The 21,057-nt window shown below is 44.7% G+C and overlaps 1 protein-coding gene across 1 annotated transcript in view; it reads right to left on the reverse strand.

The window, feature by feature from the left end:
- The window catches only part of slc13a2 (solute carrier family 13 member 2), a 51,163-nt gene that overhangs the window by 16,269 nt on the left and 13,837 nt on the right, over positions 1-21,057 (reverse strand). The window contains exons 4-6 of the mRNA XM_041894609.2: positions 18,338-18,591; positions 17,862-18,042; positions 15,923-16,045 (exon numbers count right to left, since the gene is read on the reverse strand). Coding sequence (XP_041750543.1) covers positions 15,923-16,045; positions 17,862-18,042; positions 18,338-18,591 — 558 coding nt within the window. The remainder of the gene's footprint in view (positions 1-15,922; positions 16,046-17,861; positions 18,043-18,337; positions 18,592-21,057) is intronic.

A 21,057-nucleotide genomic window follows, 5' to 3' on the forward strand; every position in this document is an offset into this window, starting at 1 on the left:
GTCATGCCAGGCTTTCTTCGCTATACTCGACTTGAGTGGGTTGAGTCACTGATGTGATCTTCCTGTCCGGGTTTTGCGCCCCTCGGGCTCGTGCGGTGGAGGAGATCTTCATGGGCTATCCTCAGCCTTGTCTCAGGGTAGTAAGTTGGCGGTCTATTGATATCCCTTTAGTGGTGTGGGGGCTACTCTTTGGCAAAGTGGGTGGGGTTATATCCTGCCTGGTTGGCCCTGTCCGGGCGTATCGTCGTACAGGGCTGGAGTGTCCCCCGACCCCCCCCGTCTCAGCCTCCAGTATCTATGCTGCAATAGTCTATGTGCCGGGGGGCTAGGGTCAGTCTGTCCAATCTGTTGTAATTCTACTGTCTTATCTGGTATCCTGTGTGAACTTAAGTATGCTTTCTCTAATTCTCCCATCTCTCTCTCCCCTCCTGGAGGACCTGAGTCCTAGGATCATGCCTCAGGACTACCTGGCCTGATGTCTCCTGTCTGTCCCCGTCCCCATTCCACCTGTTCGTGCTGCTCATCCAGTTTCTGCTGTTTTGCCTGTGGCAATGGAACCCTGACCTGTTCATCGGACCTGCTCTTTTCGACTCTCTCTCTCTCTCTCTCTCTCTCTCTCTCTCTCTCTCTCTCTCTCTCTCTCTCTCTCTCTCTCTCTCTCTCTCCCTCTCTCTCTCCCTCTCTCTCTCTCTCTCTCTCTCCTCTCCCTCTCCCTCTCCCTCTCCCTCTCCCTCTCCCTCTCCCTCTCCCTCCCACACCTGCTGTCTCTGAATGCTTGGCTATGAAAATCCAATTGACATTTACTCCTGAGGTGCTGACCTGTTGCACCCTCTACAACCACTGTGATTATTATTTGACCCTGCTGGTCATCTATGAATGTTTGAACATCTTGAAGAACGATCTGGCCTTAATGGCCTTGTACTTTTATAATCTCCACCCGGCACAGCCAGAAGAGGACTGGCCATTAAGACCAGTTTTAGGCTGTGTTTCTGTATAAGCACTTTGTGACATATGCTGATGTAAAAAGGGCTTTATAACTACATTTGATTTGCCTAGTTACCATTTTCACTTAAATCGGCTTGAAAATCTATGGCAAAACTTGAAAACTGCTGTCTAGCAATGATAAACAACCAACTTGACAGAGCTTGAAGAATTTGTAAAATAATAATGGGCAAATATTTTACAATTTAAGTGTGCAAAGCTCTTAGAGACTTACCCAGAAAGACTCACAGCTGTATTCGCTGCCAAAGGTGATTCTAACAGGTATTGACTCAGGGGGTTGAATACTTTATCTAATCAAGATATATTAGGGTTTTATTTTCCATTAAGTTTTTTTAAATGTTAGAATTTTACAGAGCATTTTGTGAAGATTGTTGACAAAAAATTACAATTCAATCCATTTTAATCCCATTTTGTAACATAACAAAATGTGGAAAATGTCAAGGGGTGTGAATACATTCTGAAGGCACTGTACCTTATTTGAGTGTGTATTGATGGAGAAAAAGTAGTAAAATGTTGGCTAATCACTGACTAGTGTCTGTCCTACAGACTAATCCTGCTGCAGTTAATAAAGACCTTCAATTAATCAATCAAATTAATCGAATTGTATTTATAAAGCCCTTTTTAAATCAGCAGATGTCACAAAGTGCTATACAGAAACCCAGCCTAAAACCCCAAACAGCAAGCAATGCAGATGTAGAAGCACGGTGGCTAGGAAAAACTCCATAGAAAGGCAGAAACCTAGGAAGAAACCTAGAGAAGAACCAGGCTCTGATGGATGGCCAGTCCCCTTCTGGCTGTGCCGGGTGTAGCAGCACGATGCAGAATACGACATCTCACAGACACACGTTAGCTAGCTAGCTAGCTACAACACACAGGTATAGTTACTCAATGACTAATATGAGTCATAAAGCCAAAGACATTAATTTTTTGCTCCTAATGAGATGCACTGAGGCTAGCTAGGCTAGCTAGCTAACGTCAGTCCACAGTACATTAGCAAACAAAGCTAGCCAGATCAACTTGGCTAGTGGTACTAGCAAGCCCGTTATGGCTGAATCGATCACAAAATTATACTGTACTGAACAACACTGCCTCGTGTAAAAAGAGAGCTTATATTGCTAGCTAGCTACCGACAGCAAAACAACTTACTAGTTTGTAATTTGACCTCCTGGTCCAGCTGGTCTAGGCTGCCGCCGCCAATTGATCTTGGAGGTTCTGAAGAATGTCCCCAGCACAATTGGACAAGAATGTAAAACACAATAGGAAGTATGGTTCCCGTCACGCTGCAGTCTTTACAAAGCCAGGGAAAATGAGTCAACCTAGATATCCTGCAATGTCATGGCAGATAGGAACATTGTTGAGACAAGTGCAATGGCTATATATATGTGGTCCTCTGTAGCTCAATTCGTAAAGCATGGCGCTTGTAACGCCAGGGTAGTGGGTTCGATCCCCGGGACCACCCATACATAAAAATGTATGCACACATGACTGTAAGTCAAGTTCTTCCACACCAATCTCGACAAACAATTTCTGTATGGACCTCGCTTTGTGCACGGGAGCATTGTCATGCTAAAACAGAAAAGGGCCTTCCCCAAACTGTTGCCACAAACAGTTTGGGGAAGTACAGAAAAGTATTGAATGTCATTGTATGCTGTAGCGTTATGATTTCCCTTCACTGGAACTAAGGGGCCTAGCCCAAACCTTGAAAAACAGCCGCAGACCATTATTTCTCATCCACCAAACTTTACAGTTGGCACTATGCATTGGGGCAGGTAGTGTTCTCCTGGCATCCTCCAAACCCAGATTTGTCTGTTGGACTGCCAGATTGTGATGCGTGATTCATCACTCCAGAGAAAGTATTTCTACTGCTCCAGAGTCCAATGGCGGCGAGCTTTACACCACTCCAGCCAATGCTTGGCATTGCACATGGTGATCTTAGGCTTGTGTGCGGCTGCTCGGCCATGGAAACCCATTTCATGAAGCTCCCGACAAACAGATCTTGTGCTGACGTTGCTTCCAGAGGCAGTTTGGAACTCTGTAGTGAGTGTTGCAACCGAGGACAGATTATTTGTACGTTTCCACTTCACAATAACAGCACTTACAGTTGACCGGGGCAGCTCTAGCAGGGCAGAAATATGACGAACTGACTTGTTAGCTCAATTGGTAGAGCATGGCGCTTGTAACGCCAGGGTAGTGGGTTCGATCCCCGGGACCACCCATACGTAAAATGTATGCACACATGACTGTAAGTCGCTTTGGATAAAAATGTCTGCTAAATGGCTTATTATTATTGTTGGAAAGGTGGCATCCTATGACAGTGCCACAATGAAATTCACTGAGCTCTTCGGTAAGGTCGTTCTACTGCCAATGTTTGTGTATGGAGATTGCATGGCTGTGTGCTCGATTTTATACACCTGTCAGCAACGGGTGTGGCTGAAATAGTTTAATCCTCTAATTTAAATTTCAAATGTATTAAATGTCCACATCCTTTTGTATATATAGTGTATAAGTTAGATTCTTCAAGAATCAATGGATACATATCATTAATTTATAAGTCCACTGTCACGATCGTCTATGAAGTAGGACCAAAGCGCAGCGTTGGTAGCGAACATATTGACTTTAATGCAATACACGAGAATACAAAACAAAACACGATCATGAAGTCCTCAGTGACAACGACTGAACATAGAACAAAAACCCACAACCCCAAGGTGAACAATGACAGTTTAAATATGGCTCCCAATCAGAGATAACGAGCCGACAGCTGACACTCGTTACCACTGATTGGGAGTCACTGGACCAAACAATGAAACAACCAATAACAACCCAACTAATCCCCAAACACAACAAAAATGAACACACCCTGGCTCAATAATACAAAGTCCCGGAGCCAGAGCGTGACAGTACCCCCCCCTAAAGGCGCGGACTGCGACCGCGCCTCAAAGAACCCAAATAGGGGAGGGCTGGGTGGGTGTTGCTCCTCGGAGGCGGCCCGGCTCTGGCTCCGGGCTTGACCACCATCCTGCATCCATCCCCCGTAATGGCCCCGGTCCGATCCCACCCAGCTGGCTGGATCCGGACTGATGACGCGCACCCCTAGCTTGGCGCGTGAGGCAGGGACGGACCGGACCTGGCTGACGATACGCATCCTCGGCTTGGTGCGTGGAGCCGGAACGGACCTCCTCAGGCTGACGACTCGCCTCCCTGACGACTCGCACCAAGCGTGCGCGTAGCAGGAATAGGCTGAACCCGGTTGACGACTCGCCCCCTTGGTTTGGTGCGAGTAGCCGGAACGAGCTGACCCAGGTTGACGACTCGCACCCTTAGCCTGGTGCGAGTGGCAGGAACAGTCCGGGTTGGGCCGGCGACACACACCGTAGTTTTGATGCGTGGAGCAGGAACCGGCCGGGCGGGGCTGGCGACGCACCCCTTTGGCTTGGTGCGTAGAGCAGGGACAGGCCGGGCTGGGCTGGCGACGCGCACCATTGGCTTGGTGCGGGGAGCAGGGACGGGCCGGACAGGGCTGACGAAACGCACCACAGACTTGGTGCGGGGAGCAGGAACAGGTCGAGCTGGCCTAGCGACGCACACCGTTGGCTTGGTGTGGGAAGCAGGCACGGGCCGGACAGGGCCGACGAAACGCACCACAGACTTGGTGCAGGGAGCAGGAACAGACCGAGTCGGGCTGGCGGCGCGCACCACAGGCTCCATGCGAGGAACAGGAACAGACAGGACCGCACTGAGGACACACACCCCTGGCCCTACACGGGGATCAGGAACGGGCCGGACCGGACTGGTAACACACCCCAGTACCCTTCGCCGTGCCTCCACACCTTCCTTCCCCTTCGTGACCAGTGGCCCCCTTAACCTGGCGGCCTTTTCTGCCAACCTACTGCACTCCTCTAACCCGTACTCCTGCTGCCCCAACGTCGTGAGCCCCCCCCTAAAAATGTTCTGGGGGTCTCTCCTCTCCGTGGACCAGGCCTCTATAGTCCTCTCCCAACCTTCGCTCTTCTGTCTCCACCACTCGTCATCCAACTCCTGGAAATGCTGCTTGGTCTCGTTGTGGTGGGTTTTTCTGTCACGATCGTCTATGAAGTAGGACCAAAGCGCAGCGTTGGTAGCGAACATATTGACTTTAATGCAATACACGAGAATACAAAACAAAACACGACCATGAAGTCCTCAGTGACAACGACTGAACATAGAACAAAAACCCACAACCCCAAGGTGAACAATGACAGTTTAAATATGGCTCCCAATCAGAGATAACGAGCCGACAGCTGACACTCGTTACCACTGATTGGGAGTCACTGGACCAAACAATGAAACAACCAATAACAACCCAACTAATCCCCAAACACAACAAAAATGAACACACCCTGGCTCAATAATACAAAGTCCCGGAGCCAGAGCGTGACATCCACAAATTGTTGTAGCAACTGCTGATTGGCCCTTTAATGTCTACATTTGTTTTGACATGTTTATTATATTACAGACACCTTAATGCATACTTTTAAATGCTATTATGTGAGCTAAACATTTTATGTGGGGAGCCACATCCAGAGCAGAGGGCCAGCGAAGTGGAGGTGAGGATGATTGACTTTGCCCATGTCTTCCCCAGCGAGAGACAGGACCAAGGCTACATCTATGGCCTGAAACACTTGCTGTAGGTGATGCAGCAGATCCTCCACCAATAACCTTCTCTCTCCAGTGGTTTGTCTCTGCCTGTCCATTGGTCAAGTCAAGTGTACCCATCTGTGTTTTACTGTGTGAATGGAGGAGTTGTAGCGCCCCCAGTCTAGTCCCTCATCCCCCTCTCCCTGTAATTCTCTGCACTATGATGAAGTCAGTTCTCCATAACTCTTTGTCCGATGTATGTGCTTCTTGATTTTTAACCACTGTTAACCGGTATCTAACTCAGGTAAACTACTGTAATCAATACTCACAGGATTATCTCTAAAGAGTACCGTTGTGTTGTTGGCTTGCTGATCATATGTTGTAAGTTTTATATCATTTTGTCTTTTCAGATTTCACGTCCTTTTGTCCTAAATGTTGACGGAATGATTTTATTTTTATCCAAGTTATTATACTCATACAGTGCAGGTTAAGTCATTTTATAATTGTTGTTCTCTATTTATTTTGCTGCCAAATTGTCTTCTTAAAACCTGTGTCCTTGCAGTGTTACTTGTACATGGGGTGGCAGGTAGCTTAGTGGTTAAGAGCGTTCTGCCAGTAACTGAAAGGTCGCTGGTTCTAATCCCCGATCCGACTAGGTGAAAAATCTGCCCTTGAGCAAGGCACCTTAATTGCTCCTGTAAGTCGCTCTGGATAAGAGCGTCTGCTAAATGACTTAAATGTAATGAATAAATATATTAAAACATTTTCCTTAAAGTATAATTTTTTGAAAGTTCTAATGTTACTGCCCCAACTACACCAACAAAAACACTTAAATACAGTACATGTAATTTTGTCCTTTAAACATTTAATTGAACTACTGTAGAATTCCATTCATTCTTCTGGGGAGTGCTAATATGGCCAACCGGTGGCTTCAAAGCCTCTCATAGCATCAGCAATCCAAGGTTTATATACATCATTGGCTTCACACAGTGATTACACATGATGTGAGCCTTGTGAAGGAAAAAGACGCCGCTGCTGTGAATAGTAGCCATGTTTTTTTTACCCTGATCTGAACTTTTTTTGGACATAATATCACCGCCATCATATCCTATGACTGAAAACAGCTTCTGGACATCAGAATAGCGATCACTAACCTCGATTTGGATGAACATTTCTACTTCAACTAGTCGGCAGCTCTGGATGTTCTATTTACGCTGGACCAGGCCGTAATTCCCGGGAATCGAAAGAGGAAGCGGCGCCGAAAGAGGCAGGCGAGGTGGCATCCTGATGAGACTACGTCGGTGAGCAAATAGACCGCCATTGCCCTCTGTTCTATTGCCGAACGTGCAGTCACTGGAGAACAAACTGGATGAGCTCCGTTCGAGACTATCCTATCAACAGAACCTGAAAACTGTAATATTCTATGTTTCTCAGTCGTGGCTGAATGAGAACATTGATAATATACTGTATCTCTCGCTGGTTTTTCTTTGCATGGCCAAGAGCTGGACGGCAGACTCGGGTAAGACGAAGGGAGGAGGGGTGTTTCTTTTTGTTAACAACAGCTGGTGCGTGATCTCCCGAGTGGCGCAGTGGTCTAAGGCACTGCATCGCAGTGCTAGCTGTGCCATTAGAGATCCTGGTTCGAATCCAGGCTCTGTCGTAGCCGACCGGGAGATGACATAAATGTGATCTCTAATGTTAAGGAAGTCTCAAGTTTTTGCTGGCCTGAGTTAGAATACCTCATGATAAGCTGCAGACATTCTATTTACCAAGAGAGGTTTTATCTATATTTTTTGTAGCTGTCAATTTACCACCACAAACCAATGCTGGCACTAAGCCTGCACTCAGCGAGCTGTATATGGCCATAAGCAAACAAGAAAATGCACATTCAGAGGCAGTGTTTTGTCATGGCCGGTGATTTTAGTGCAGGGAAACTGAGATCTGTTTTATCTCAGTTTTACCAGCATGTCACCTGTGCAACTACAGGTGACAAAACTCTAGATCACTTTTACTCCACACACAGAAACGCATACATGGCCCTCCCTCGCCCTCCCTTTGGCAAATCAGACCATCACTCTATCCTCCTGCTTCCTGCTTACAAGCAAAAACTCAAACAGGAAGTACCGGTGATGTGCACAATATGGAAGTGGTCTGATGAAGCAGATGCTAAGCTACAGGACTGTTTCGCTAGCACAGACTGGAATATGTTTAGGGATTCATCCGATAACATTCAGTCATCGGCTTCATTAATAAGTGCATCGACGACAGTGACCGTACATATCCCAACCAGAAGCCATGGATTACAGGCAACATCTGCATTGAGCTAAAGGCTAGAGCTGCCACTTTCAAGGAGACACTAATCCGGATGCTTATAAGAAATCTCGCTACGACCTCCGACGAGCCATCAAACAGGCAAAGCGTCAATACAGGACTAAGATTGAATCCTATGGCTCGACGGATGTGGCAGGGCTTGCAAACTATCACGGAACACAAAGGGAAACCCAGCCGCGAGCTGCCCAGTGACGCAAGCCTACCAGACCAGTTAAATGCTTTCTATGCTCGCTTCGAGGCAAGCAACACTGAACCATGCATGATAACGGTTCCGGGCGACTGTGTGATGTCGCTCTCTGTAGCCGAAGTGAGTATCTTTAAACAGGTTAACATTTACAAGGCCTCAGGGCCAGATGGAATACCAGGACGCATACTCAGAGCATGTCTGACCAGCTGGCAAGTGTCTTCACTGATATTTTCAACCTATCCTTGACCCGGTCTATAATAGCAACTTGTTTCAAGCAGACCACAATAGTCCCCATGCCCAAGAACACCAAGGTAACCTGCCTAAATGACTATCGCCCCGTAGCACTCACATCTATACCCATGAAATGCTTTGAAAGGCTGGACCCACTCCAATTCGCATACCGCCCCAACAATCTCTATCGCACTTCACATTACCCTCACCCAACTGGACAAAAGGAATACCTACAGTCGTGGTCAAAAGTTTTGAGAATGACACAAGTATTGGTCTTCACAAAGTTTGCTGCTTCAGTGTTATGAGATATTTTTGTCAGATGTTACTATGGTATACTGAAGTATAATTACAAGCATTTCATAAGTGTCAAAGGCTTTTATTGCCAATTACATTAAGTTTATGCAAAGAGTCGATATTTGCAATGTTGACCCTTCTTTTTCAAGACCTCTGCAATCCGCCATGGCATGCTGTCAATTAACTTATGGGCCACATCCTGACTGATGGCAGCCCATTCTTGCATAATCAATGTTTGGAGTTTGTCAGAATTTGTGGGTTTTTGTTTGTCCACCTGCCTCTTGAGGATCGACCACAAGTTCTCAATGGGATTAAGGTCTGGGGAGTTTCCTGGCCATGGACCCAAAATGTTGATGTTTTGTTCCCCGAGCCACTTAGTTATCACTTTTGCCTTATGGCAAGGTGCTCCATCATGCTGTAAAAGGCATTGGTCGTCACCAAACTGTTCTTGAATGGTTGGGAGAAGTTGCTCTCGGAGGAAGTGTTGGTACCATTCTTTATTTATGGCTGTGTTCTTAGGCAAAATTGTGAGTGAGCCCACTCCCTTGGCTGAGAAGCAACCCCACACATGAATGGTCTCAGGATGCTTTACTGTTGGCATGACACAGGACTGATTGTAGCGCTCACCTTGTCTTCTCCGGACAAGGTGTTTTCCGGATGCCCCAAACAATCGGAAAGGGGATTCATCAGAGAAAATGACTTTACCCCAGTCCTCAGCAGTCCAATCCCTGTACCTTTTGAAGAATATCAGTCTGTCCCTGTTGTTTTTCCTGGAGAGAAGTGGCTTCTTTGCTGCCCTTCTTGACATCAGGCCATCCTCCGAAAGTCTTTGCCTCTCTGTGTGTGCAGATGCACTCACACCTGCCTGCTGCCATTCCTGAGCAGGCTCTGCACTGGTGGTGCCCCGATCCCGCAGCTGAATCAACTTTAGGAGACGGTCCTGGTGCTTGCTGGACTTTCTTGGGCACCCTCATGCCTTCTTCACAACAATTGATCCTCTCTCCTTGAAGTTCTTGATGATCTGATAAATGGTTGATTTAGGTGCAATCTTACTAGCAGCAATATCCTTGTCTGTGAAGCCCTTTTTGTGCAAAGCAATGATGACGGCACGTGTTTCCTTGCAGGTAACCATGGTTAACAGAGGAAGAACAATGATTTCAAGTACCACCCTCCTTTTAAAGCTTCCAGTCTGTTATTCTAACTCAATCAGCATGACAGAGGGATCTCCAGCCTTGTCCTCGTCAACACTCTCACCTGTGTTAACGAGAGAATCACTGACATGATGGCAGCTGGTCCTTTTGTGGCAGGGCTGAAATGCAGTGGAAATTAAGTTCATTTCATGGCAAAGAGGGACTTTGCAATTAATTGCAATTCATCTGATCACTCTTCATGACATTCTGGAGTATATGCAAATTGCCATCATCAAAACTGAGGCAGCTGTATTAGTATTTGTGTCATTCTCAAAACTTTTGACCATGACTGTACAGGTATGTAAGAATGCTGTTCATTGACTACAGCTCAGCATTCAACACCATAGTCCCCTCCAAACTCATCACCAAGCAAAGGTACCTGGGACTGAAAACCTCTCTCTGCAACTGGACCCTGGACTTCCTGACGGGCCGCCCAGAGGTAGTGAGCATAGGCAACAACACATCTGCTACGCTGACCATCAACACGGGGGCCACTCAGGGGTGTGTCCTTAATCCCCTCCTGTACTCTCTGTTCACCCACGACAAGTTTGTGACGACACGGCGGTGGTAGGACTGATCACCGACGATGATGAGGCAGCCTATAGGGAGGAGGTCAGTGACCTGTCAGTGTGGTGCCAGGACAACAACCTCTCCCTCAACGTCAGCAAGTCAAAGGAGCTGATCGTGGACTACAGGAACCGGAGGGGCGAGCACGAGTGGCTAGAGCCTTTTTTCAAAGACTCTAGTCACCCAAGCCATAGTATCATTATTTAATTCATTACTGGAACTGATTTGACCAAGTGCAACTTTGCTCTCTGTTCAGTTTGGGAGCTGCGCGAGTGGGAGGGAAATGCCTGTGTGCTTCGCGGTCCACCTGATCTTTTTTCTGCAGTTTTATTGAAGATCCTTCCGTGAACCACACACTACAGTGCTGTTGTTCGGCAGCAGATGATGCGCTGTCAGCCACTGACTTGTCATTCTGCTACGGCTGGCCATGCTTTCCACCTGGCTATCCCTACCCCGGCCACCAGCTCTGCATCCTCCTCTGCAACTTGCCCATGCCCCCCCACACACACTTCTCCTTCACCCAAATTCAGCAAAATCTGGACCCCTACAAATCAGCTGGGCTAGACAATCTGGACCCTTTCTTTCTAAAATTAGCCGCTGAAATTGTAGCAACCCCTGTTACTAGACTGTTCAACCTCTCTTTCGTATCATCTGAGATCCCCAGAGATTGGAAAGCTGCCGCGGTCATCCCCCTCTTCAAAGGGGGTGACACTCTAGATCCAAACTGTTACAGACCTATATCCATCCTGCCCTGCCTTTCGAAAGTATTTGAAAGCCAAGTTAACAAACAGATCACCGACCATTTCGAATCCCACCGTACCTTCTCCGCTATGCAATCTGGTTTCCGAGCTGGTCATGGGTGCACCTCAGCCACGCTCAAGGTCCTAAACGATATTATAACCGCGATCGATAAAAGACAGTACTGTGCAGCTGTCTTCATCGACCTGGCCAAGGCTTTCGACTCTGTCAATCACCGCATCCTTATTGGAAGACTAAATAGCCTTGGTTTCTCAAATGACTGCCTCGCCTGGTTGCTGCTGGTGACTCTCAGATCCACCTCTACGCAGACAACACCATTTTGTATACATCTGGCTCTTCATTGGACACTGTGTTAACAAACCTCCAAACGAGCTTCAATGCCATACAATACTCCTTCCGTAGCCTCCAACAGCTCTTAAACGCTAGTAAAACTAAATGCATGCTCTTCAATCGAACGCTGCTTGCACCCGCCCACCCGACTAGAATCACTACTCTCGGCAGGTCTGACTTAGAATATGTGGACAACTAGAAATACCTAGGGGTCTGGTTAGACCATAAACTCTCCTTCCAGACTCATATTAAGCATCTCCAATCCAAAGTTAAATCTAGAATCGGCTTCCAATTTCGCAACAAAGCCTCCTTCACTCATGCTGCCAAACATGCCCTCGTAAAACGGACTATCCTACCAATCCTTGACTTCGGCGATGTTATCTACAAAATAGCCTCCAACACTCTACTCAGCAAATTGGATGTAGTCTATCACAGTGCCATCCGTTTTGTCACCAAAGCCCCATATACTACCCACCATTGTGACCTGTACGCTCTCGTTGGCTGGCCCTCACTACATATTCGTCGCCAATCCCACTGGCTCCAGGTCATCTATAAATCTCTGATAGGCAAATCCCTGCCTTATCTTAGCTCATTGGTCACCATAGCAACACCCACCTGTAGTTTGCGCTCCAGCAGGTATATCTCACTGGTCATCCCCAAAGCCAACACCTCCTTTGGCCGCCATTCCTTCCAGTTCTCTGCTGCTAATGACTGGAACTAACTGCAAAAATCTCTGAAGCTGGAGACTCTTATCTCCCTCACTAACTTTAAGCATCAGTTGTCAGAGCAGCTTACCGATCACTGCACCTGTACACAGTCCATTCTGTAATTAGCCCACCCAACTACCTCATCCCCATATTGTTATTTATTTTGCTCTTTTGCACCCCAGTATCTCTATTTGCACATCATCTTCTGCACATCTATCACTCCAGTGTTAATACTAAATTGTAATTATTTTGCACTATGGCCTTTTTATTGCCTTACCTCCATAACTTACTACATTTGCACACACTGTATATATATTTTCTATTGTGTTATTGACTGTATGTTTTGTTTATCCCATGTGTAACTCTGTGTTGTTGTTGTTTTTATCGCACTGCTTTGCTTTACCTTGGCCAGGTCACAGTTGTAAATGAGAACTTGTTTCTCAACTGGCTTACCTGGTTAAATAAAGGTTAAATAAAAAAATATATACAAAAATCTCACTCGCCATCACTCACCACTGTTATCAAATGGACTCAAACTAGCCACAAGTTCTGACTGCTCATACAGCGCAAATACAGTTTCTCTCTCTTGGTTTCATACAAACTTTGAGAAATAATGAGGAACGCCCACAATGTGTTTTGTGAGGGGAAGTGCTTAGTCTCTCAAAACAAACAAATTAAAACGACATGTCCTGAACAAACATCCACAGCATGAAGGTAAACCAAGGAGTTATTTCAGAACAGGGCACAATGCTTCAGGAAACAGCGCTTCGACAGTGGAAAAGTAAGTCAGCTGGCAAGGCATTGTTGTCATTTTCTAACAGGTGATGATAAGCAGAAATAAGGGATCGCTACTATCGCTCATAGTAGTAGATGTGAGTTTCTCTTTCAAACAATCCCCTTGTACACAGCTAATAGATAGCAAATGTTAGCCAAAGCAAGTTAGTTAGCTACTGTACTTAGTGCAACCCTAAGTAACAGTACAGATGAAGATGAAAAATGATCAGGCCTACTGTACATCTTACTGTATAAATTATTGTTGAAAACAAGTCTAGGTTGGAACTGTGCTGTTAAAATACAAGTAATCATTTTATTCTGGAATAAACTGATTGAAGCAAGATGCTTTTTGAAGCAAACACAATCACACAGTTCTGGGTTGCTCATCTACCGCAGGAAGCGGTCCCTTGCCTGACTGAGAAAGCAGTAGATGTTCTGATCCAGTTTGGCACCACATACCTATGCGAGTCAGGGTTCTCAACTCTGGTGTACTTAAAAAAACAAGTACAGAAACAGACTCAATGCTGAGCATGACCTCAGGGTTGCACAGTAAAAAACTGAGCCCAGAATAGACATACTATTTTTTATTTTATTTAACCTTTATTTAACTAAGAAAGTCAGTTAAGAACAAATTCTTACTGACAATGACGGCCTACCAAAAGGCAAAAGGCCTCCTGTGGGGACGGGGGCTGGGATTAAAAATAAAAATAAAAATAAAAATATAGGACAAAACACACATCACGACAAGAGAGACACCACGACACTACATAAAGAGAGACCTAAGACAACAACATAGCATGGCAGCAACACATGACAACACAGCATGGTAGCAACACCACATGACAACAACATAGTATCAACACAACATGGCAGCAGCACAACATGGTAGCAGCACAAAACATGGTACAAACATTATTGGGCACAGACAACAGCACAAAGGGCAAGAAGGTAGAGAACAATTCATCACGCGAAGCAGCCACAACTGTCAGTAAGAGTGTCCATGATTGAGTCGTATTTTCACTAAGAATTACTTTTCATGCAACCACACCGAATGGTCAGTGGTTCACCAACATCCAAAATGGCCGTATAAGGATTGTCCTTACGACAGGTCAAGAGAAGTGGTCCTCTGTCAGTCCCAGGTCCATGGCTCGGTCCAAATTCTGGCTTCTGCTCTCAGAGGAGAAGAGCGCAAGTCTCACCTCAACTTCAACCAGCCACACACCTCTCATTAGGACTGTGTGTGTGTGTGTGTGTGTGTGTGTGTGTGTGTGTGTGTGTGTGTGTGTGTGTGTGTGTTGTTTTCTGGTCTACATCTGTGTGATGTGATCAATCAGTTTATTCCAGTTCAAAATAACAATTATGTATTGTATTTTAACAGCAACAGTTCCAACCTAGACCTTTTTTTCAACAATACTTTCTTAGCCTGATCATTTTTCATCTGTACTGTTACTTAGGGTTGCACTATCAAAAACTCAGCATGTGTGTGTGTTCTATTATACATCTGTGTGATGTGATCAATCAGTTTATTCCAGTTCAGAATGAAAATTCTTTATTGTATTTTAACAGCAATAGTTCCAACCTAGACAGATATGTAAGAGTGTTTTTAATGGGGGAAAATAACCATTAATTGCTATTTATATGGGTATTTCCTTTCATTGTTATTTGTTTTTGTCTATATTGCATTCGTTTTAGGCATAAGGGCAATTAAATGTACCGATATTTAGGGTATAGTTGCATGTTTTCATAAGCTTGGGTCCCAAGAAAACACAGAATTTCTCATTTGTGTCCCAGGCTGAAAAAGTTTAAGAACCCCTGATCTATCCTGTTGCCTAGTCACTTTACCCCTACCTATATGTACATACATGTAGCTACCTCAATTACTTTGTACCCCCTGCACATCGATCGGTACTGTTACTGTATATAGCCATGTTATTTTTACTTATTATTGATCTGGTTTGAATGTCGCACAGTGATGACATGTGATGTGAGCCTTGTGAATGTCGCCCAGTGATGACACGTCAATCAATCAAATGTATTTATAAAGGCCTTTTTACATCAGCAATGTCACAAAGTGCTATACAGAAACCCAGCCTAAAACCCCAAACAGCAAGCAATGCAGATGTAGAAGCATGATGTGAGCCTTGTGAATGTCACACAGTGATAACACGTAATGTGAGCCCATAGAGATAGTTAGAGGATGCAACATTGTATCTGTCCAATTATGGTGTCTGTGAGAGCATGGGCAGCACCATTGAGGCCATCTCCATTTTGAAGTAGTCAATTTTCTTCTTCTACTGAGTGTGTTGTTTGAACAGGTATAAAGCCAAGGTTGTCGATTTACTGCCACCCGCAGTTATGGAATGTTTGCTCACAAGTATAATTCATTGGTTGATCCCTCCTGATGACCTGGATGGAATTATGTGATCCTTCCTTAACTAATAGGAAGTCCACTCAGTTGACTACTTCAAAATGGGGAAAGTCCTCAATGGCGCTGCCCGTGCTAAAACAGGCTTTTGGGCACTAGAGTCCTCTATCATTCTCTCTGTGTGAGCCTTGTGAATGCCGCACAGTGATGACACGTGATTTGAGCCTTGCAAGTATTGACAAGAGATTTGAGCCTTGCAAGTATTACGCAGAGTGATGACACGTGAGGTGAAGTGAGTCTTATGCTGCGTTTAAAACAACTGGGAACTCGGAACTAGGAACCCGGAAATCTCCGACTTCCAACTTCAGTGTGTTTAACTGGGAACTCTGAAAAAAACTAACTCCGACTGGGACAAATCGATTTGAACGGTCATCCAACTCAGAATTCCAACTCGGGAACTCTGGCCTCTTTCTAGAGCTCCGACTTTCCAACCTGAAGATCACTGACGTCATGATTCATCCTCCCATTTTTCTGAGTTCCCAGTTATTTTGAACACAGCATTACTTACTTGAAGCCCATGTACATGAACTGCAGCCAGAGCCAGGACAGGATCAGCATGATGACCATGTTGGGGAAGGCAAAGCCAAACCACGACGCAAAGTTGATCACATCGCCATTATCTGGGAAGATACTATAGAGAGGGGGAAGAAGGGAGAAGGAGAGTGGAGAGAAGGGGGAGAAATAAGGGAGAGAGGAGATTTAGATATGGCCTGATTTTATCTACATGCACATGTACATTTGAAAATTATGATGATGTTGTCATTGTCATATTTATGGCACAGTGCCTGTGTTTGTGTCTGTGTCTGTATGTGTACAGTGCATTCGGAAAGTATTCAGACCCCTTGACTCTTTCCACATTTTATTATGTTACACCCTTATTCTAAAATTGATTAAATTGTTTTTTTTCCTCATCAATCTACACACAATACCCCATAATGCCAAAGCAAAAACGGGTTTGTAGACACCCTTATTCTAAAATTGATAAAATTGTTTTTTTTCTTCATCAATCTACACACAATACCCCATAATGACAGAGCAAAAACTGGTTTGTAGAAATGTTTGCAAATGTATTAAAAATAAGTATTCAGACCCTTTACTCAGTACTTTGTTGAAGCACCTTTGGCAGCGATTACAGCCTTGAGTCTTCTTCGGTATGACGCCACAAGCTTGGCAAAACTGTATTTGGGGAGTTTCTCCCATTTTTCTCTGCAGATCATCTCAAGCTCTGTCAGGTTGGATGGGGAGTGTAGCTGCAGAGCTATTTTCAGGTCTCTCCAGAGATGTTCGATCGGGTTCAAGTCTGGGCTCTGGCTGGGCCACTCAAGGACATTCAGAGACTTGTCCTGAAGCCACTCCTGCGTTGTCTTGGAAGTGTGCTTAAGGTTGTTGTCCTGTTGGAAGGTGAACCTTCGCCCCAGTCTGAGGTCCTGAGTGCTCTGGAGCAGGTTTTCATCAAGGATCTATATGTACTTCGCTCAGTTCATCTTTCCCTCAATCCTGACTAGTCTTCCAGTCCCTGCCACTGAAAAACATCCCCACAGCATGATGCTGCCACCACCATGCTTCATCGTAAGGATAGTGCCAGGTTTCCTCCAGACATGACCCTTGGAATTCAGGCCAAAGAGTTCAATCTTGATTTCATCAGACCAGAGAATCTTGTTTCGCATGGTCTGAGTCCTTTATGTGGCTTTTGGCAAACTCCAAGCAGGCTGTCATGTGCCTTTTACTGAGGAGTGGCTTATGTCTGGCCACTCTGAATGGTGGAGTGCTGCAGAGATGGTTGTCCTTCTGGAAAGTTATCCCATCTCCACAGAGGAACTCTGGAGCTCTGTCAGAGTGACCATTGGGTTCTTGGTCACCTCCCTGACCAAGGCCCTTCTCCCCCGATTGCTCAGTTTGACCGGGCGGCCAGCTCTAGGAAGAGTCTTGGTGGTTCCAAACTTCTTCCATTTAAGAATGATGGAGGCCACTGTGTTTTTGGGGACCTTCAAAGCTGCAGAAATGTTTTGGTACCCTTCCCCAGATCGGTGCCTCGACACAATGCTGTCTCTGAGCTGTACAGACAATTCCTTCGACCTCATGGCTTGGATTTTCCTCTGACATGCACTGTCAACTGTGGGACCTTATATAGACAGGTGTGTGCCTTTCCAAATCATGTCCAATCAATTGAATTTACCACAGGTGGACTCCAATCAAGTTGTAGAAACATCTCAAGGATGATCAATGAAAACAGGATGGAGCTGAGCTCAATTTTGAGTCTCATAGCATAGGGTCTGAATACTTATGTAAATAAGGTATTTCTGTTTTTTAAAAACCTGTTTTCGCTTTGTCATTATAGGGTATTGTGTGTAGATACATTTTAGAATAAGGCTGTAACGTAACAAAATGTGGAAAAGGGGAAGGGGTCTGAATACTTTCCGAATGCACCCTGTGTGTGCGTAACTTACTCGTCCACCTGTCCCTTGAGGATGAGGTTGGGTGTGGTGCCGGTGAGGGTGGCTGTGCCTCCGATACTGGCAGAGTAACACACACTCAGACTCATCCCTTTAGTCAAGAGCTGGTACTTCAACTCTCTCTGTTTTCTCCTCCTCTCCAGAGGTGAGTACGCATCTCTCTCCACATCCTCATCTAGAGGGAGGGAAGATGAAGAAGGAGAGAGAGGGAGAGGAAGGTTAGAGAGAGAAAGAGGAATGTGGTTAGCGGGCCAGGGAGAAAGAAAGGACAATCATTAACACTGTATTCAGGGAACTCTTTACAACATATTAAAACATATTTAAAACATACTGAAAATGGTTCTAGGAACCATATCAGACAATAATGGGTGGGTCTTTATCACATCACATTTACATTTTTAAGAAAGAACTATAAAACTCCCCTTAAACCGATTACATTCAGAAAAAGATGTCTGTATCTTTATACATACACATATAATCCTGCTGTGTCTTGACGAGGTCCTGTTTGGTGTTGATCTCTTCTTCTTGGGGTGATTTGGTGTCCAGTTTGAAGGCCTGGTTGTCCTTCCCTTCAACCTGCAGCTCCCTCTCATCCTGCCTGGCCTCTGTGGCACACAGCTGGCCTAGCACGGCCTGGGTGATGGGCAGCATCATGGCTGTGGTGGCTGTGTTACTGATCCACATCGACAGGAAGGCTGTCACACCCATGAACCCCGACATCAGCCTGGAGAAAGGGTAGAGAGAGTGAGATGGGGATGGTTACTTTTGGGGATGGTTACAAACGTTACTTTTGTCTTGCATGTAATATCTATCTGTATTCGTTTTTTGTAACTAAGGTAGGCCTACTTCTAACATTGTTCTTGTTGTTTTATGTGATACAGTAGCTAATGTTGCTCTTCTCTAACTGTATTTTGTAGAACGGTAGCTAATGTTGCTAACTCTGACTATATTTTGTAGTACGGTAACTAGTGTTTCTAACTCTGACTGTATTTTTTAGTAAGGTAGCTAATTTTGATAACGCTAACTGTATTTTGTAGGACAGTAGCCAATGTTGCTAACTGACTGTATTTTGTATTACTGTAACTAATGTTGCTAAATCTGACTGTATTTTGGAGAACAGTCGCTAATGTTGCTAATTTTGACGGTATTTTGTAGTATGTAGCTAATGTTGCTAACTCTGACTATATTTTGTAGAACGGTAGCTAATATTACTAACTTTGATCTTATTTTGTAGACCAGAGCCTAATATTGCTAACTCTGACTGCATTTTGTAGTACATAGCTAATAAAGCTAACTTTGACTGTATTTCTTAGCAATATTAGCTACGTACTACAAAATACAGTCAGAGTTAGCAACATTAGTGACTGTTGTAGAAAATGCAGTCAGAGTTCTTACTTACTTACTTACTTACTTACTTACTTTATTGTCCCCATGGGGAAATTTTGTTGCAGTGTCATGTACACATTTAAAGTGGCGTTAAATACAAAACAAGATTGACAATACAACTTTCAATAACAGTCACGCACCAATAAAAGTAAGAAATAAGAAATAAAACATTTAAAACATTTAAAACAAAGACTAGCCTGCTGGCCTTACGGGGTCAATGGGAACATTTGCCCGAGCTATTTAAGAGGGATATCACACCTGGCACAAATGATTGTCTCGTTCTATTTTTCCTGCTGAGGGGTGCCCTATACCTACGCCCAGAGGGGAGTAATTCAAAGTCCAGGTACAGGGGGTGACTTGGGTCTAAAATGATTTTGTGAGCCTTACGGAGGGCCCTGACCTTAAAGATCTCATCCAGGCCTGTCTGTTTGACTCCAAGTACCTTACTTGCTGTGGTAATAATCCTTCTCAACATGTTTCTCTGACTGACAGTGGCATTGCCAAACCAACAAACAATACAAAAAGTTAAAATACTCTCAATAAAGGATTTGTAAAACAGAGTCAATATAGTACAGTCTATATTAAAAGAACCCAACTTTTTTAGAAAGTACAGTCTCTGTTGGCTCTTTTTATAGATCTGGTCTGTACATTTACTCCACTGAAGCTTACTGTCCAAAAAGACACCCAGATATTTATATTCCTCTACAATCTCTATATTCTGGCCTCTGATAGATGTTGCAGAGGTAGGTGTTGTACGCTTCCTGAAGTCTATGCACATCTCTTTGGTCTTGTTAGTATTGAGGACCAAGTGTGATTCCTCACACCACTCTACAAAGTCATCTAGGACCGGGCCATGATGTTCCTCGTCATCATGCAACAGGCTGATCAAGGCAGTGTCATCAGCGAACTTAACGAGGTGTCTGTCAGTATGGGAACTAGTACAACTATTAGTGTACAAGATGTACAGAAGTGGGGACAAAACACATCCCTGAGGGAGAGCCTGTGTTGGTATTGCGTATATCCGACACATGGGGACCTATTTTGACTCGCTGTGAGCGTTGGCTCAGGAAGTCCAACAGCCACAAAACCAGCCCCCCATCTAAGGAAAAGTCCCGAATGAGTCTCTGTGCCAGAATGTAAGGCTGGATTGTGTTGAAGGCAGAAGAAAAGTCAACAAACAGAACCCTGACATGAGATTTGGCACCTTCTAGATGTCTATAGACCATGTTAAGGAGGGTAAGAATGGCATCATCAACTCCTCTGCTGGTCTGATAGGCAAACTGAAATGGGTCGAGGAGCTTCTGGGTGACACTGAGAATATGACTTTTCACAATTTTCTCAAGGCATTTCATAACTAAGGATGTCAAAGCGACAGGGCGATAGTCATTCAGCACAGAGGGATTTAGCAGTATTAGCTACTGTTCTACAAAATACAGTCAGATTTAGCAACAATATCTACCGTAATACAAAATACAGTCAGATATAGCAACATTAGCTACAAAATACAGTCAGTGTTAGCAACATTAGCAACTTTTCTACAAAATACAGTCAAAGTTAGCTTTATTAGCTACGTACTACAAAACGCAGTCAGAGTTAGCAACATTAGCTACCGTTCTACAAAATACAGTCAGATTTAGCAACAATAGCTATCGTAACATAAAATACAGTCAGAGTTAGCAACATTAGCTACCGTTCTACAAAAGACAGTCAGATTTAGCAACAATAGCTATCGTAACACAAAGTACAGTCAGAGTTAGCAACATTAGCTACCGTTGTACAAAATACAGACAGTTAGCAATATTAG

Source organism: Coregonus clupeaformis, chromosome 13, assembly GCF_020615455.1.
Source record: "Coregonus clupeaformis isolate EN_2021a chromosome 13, ASM2061545v1, whole genome shotgun sequence".
Lineage (NCBI taxonomy): Eukaryota > Metazoa > Chordata > Actinopteri > Salmoniformes > Salmonidae > Coregonus > Coregonus clupeaformis.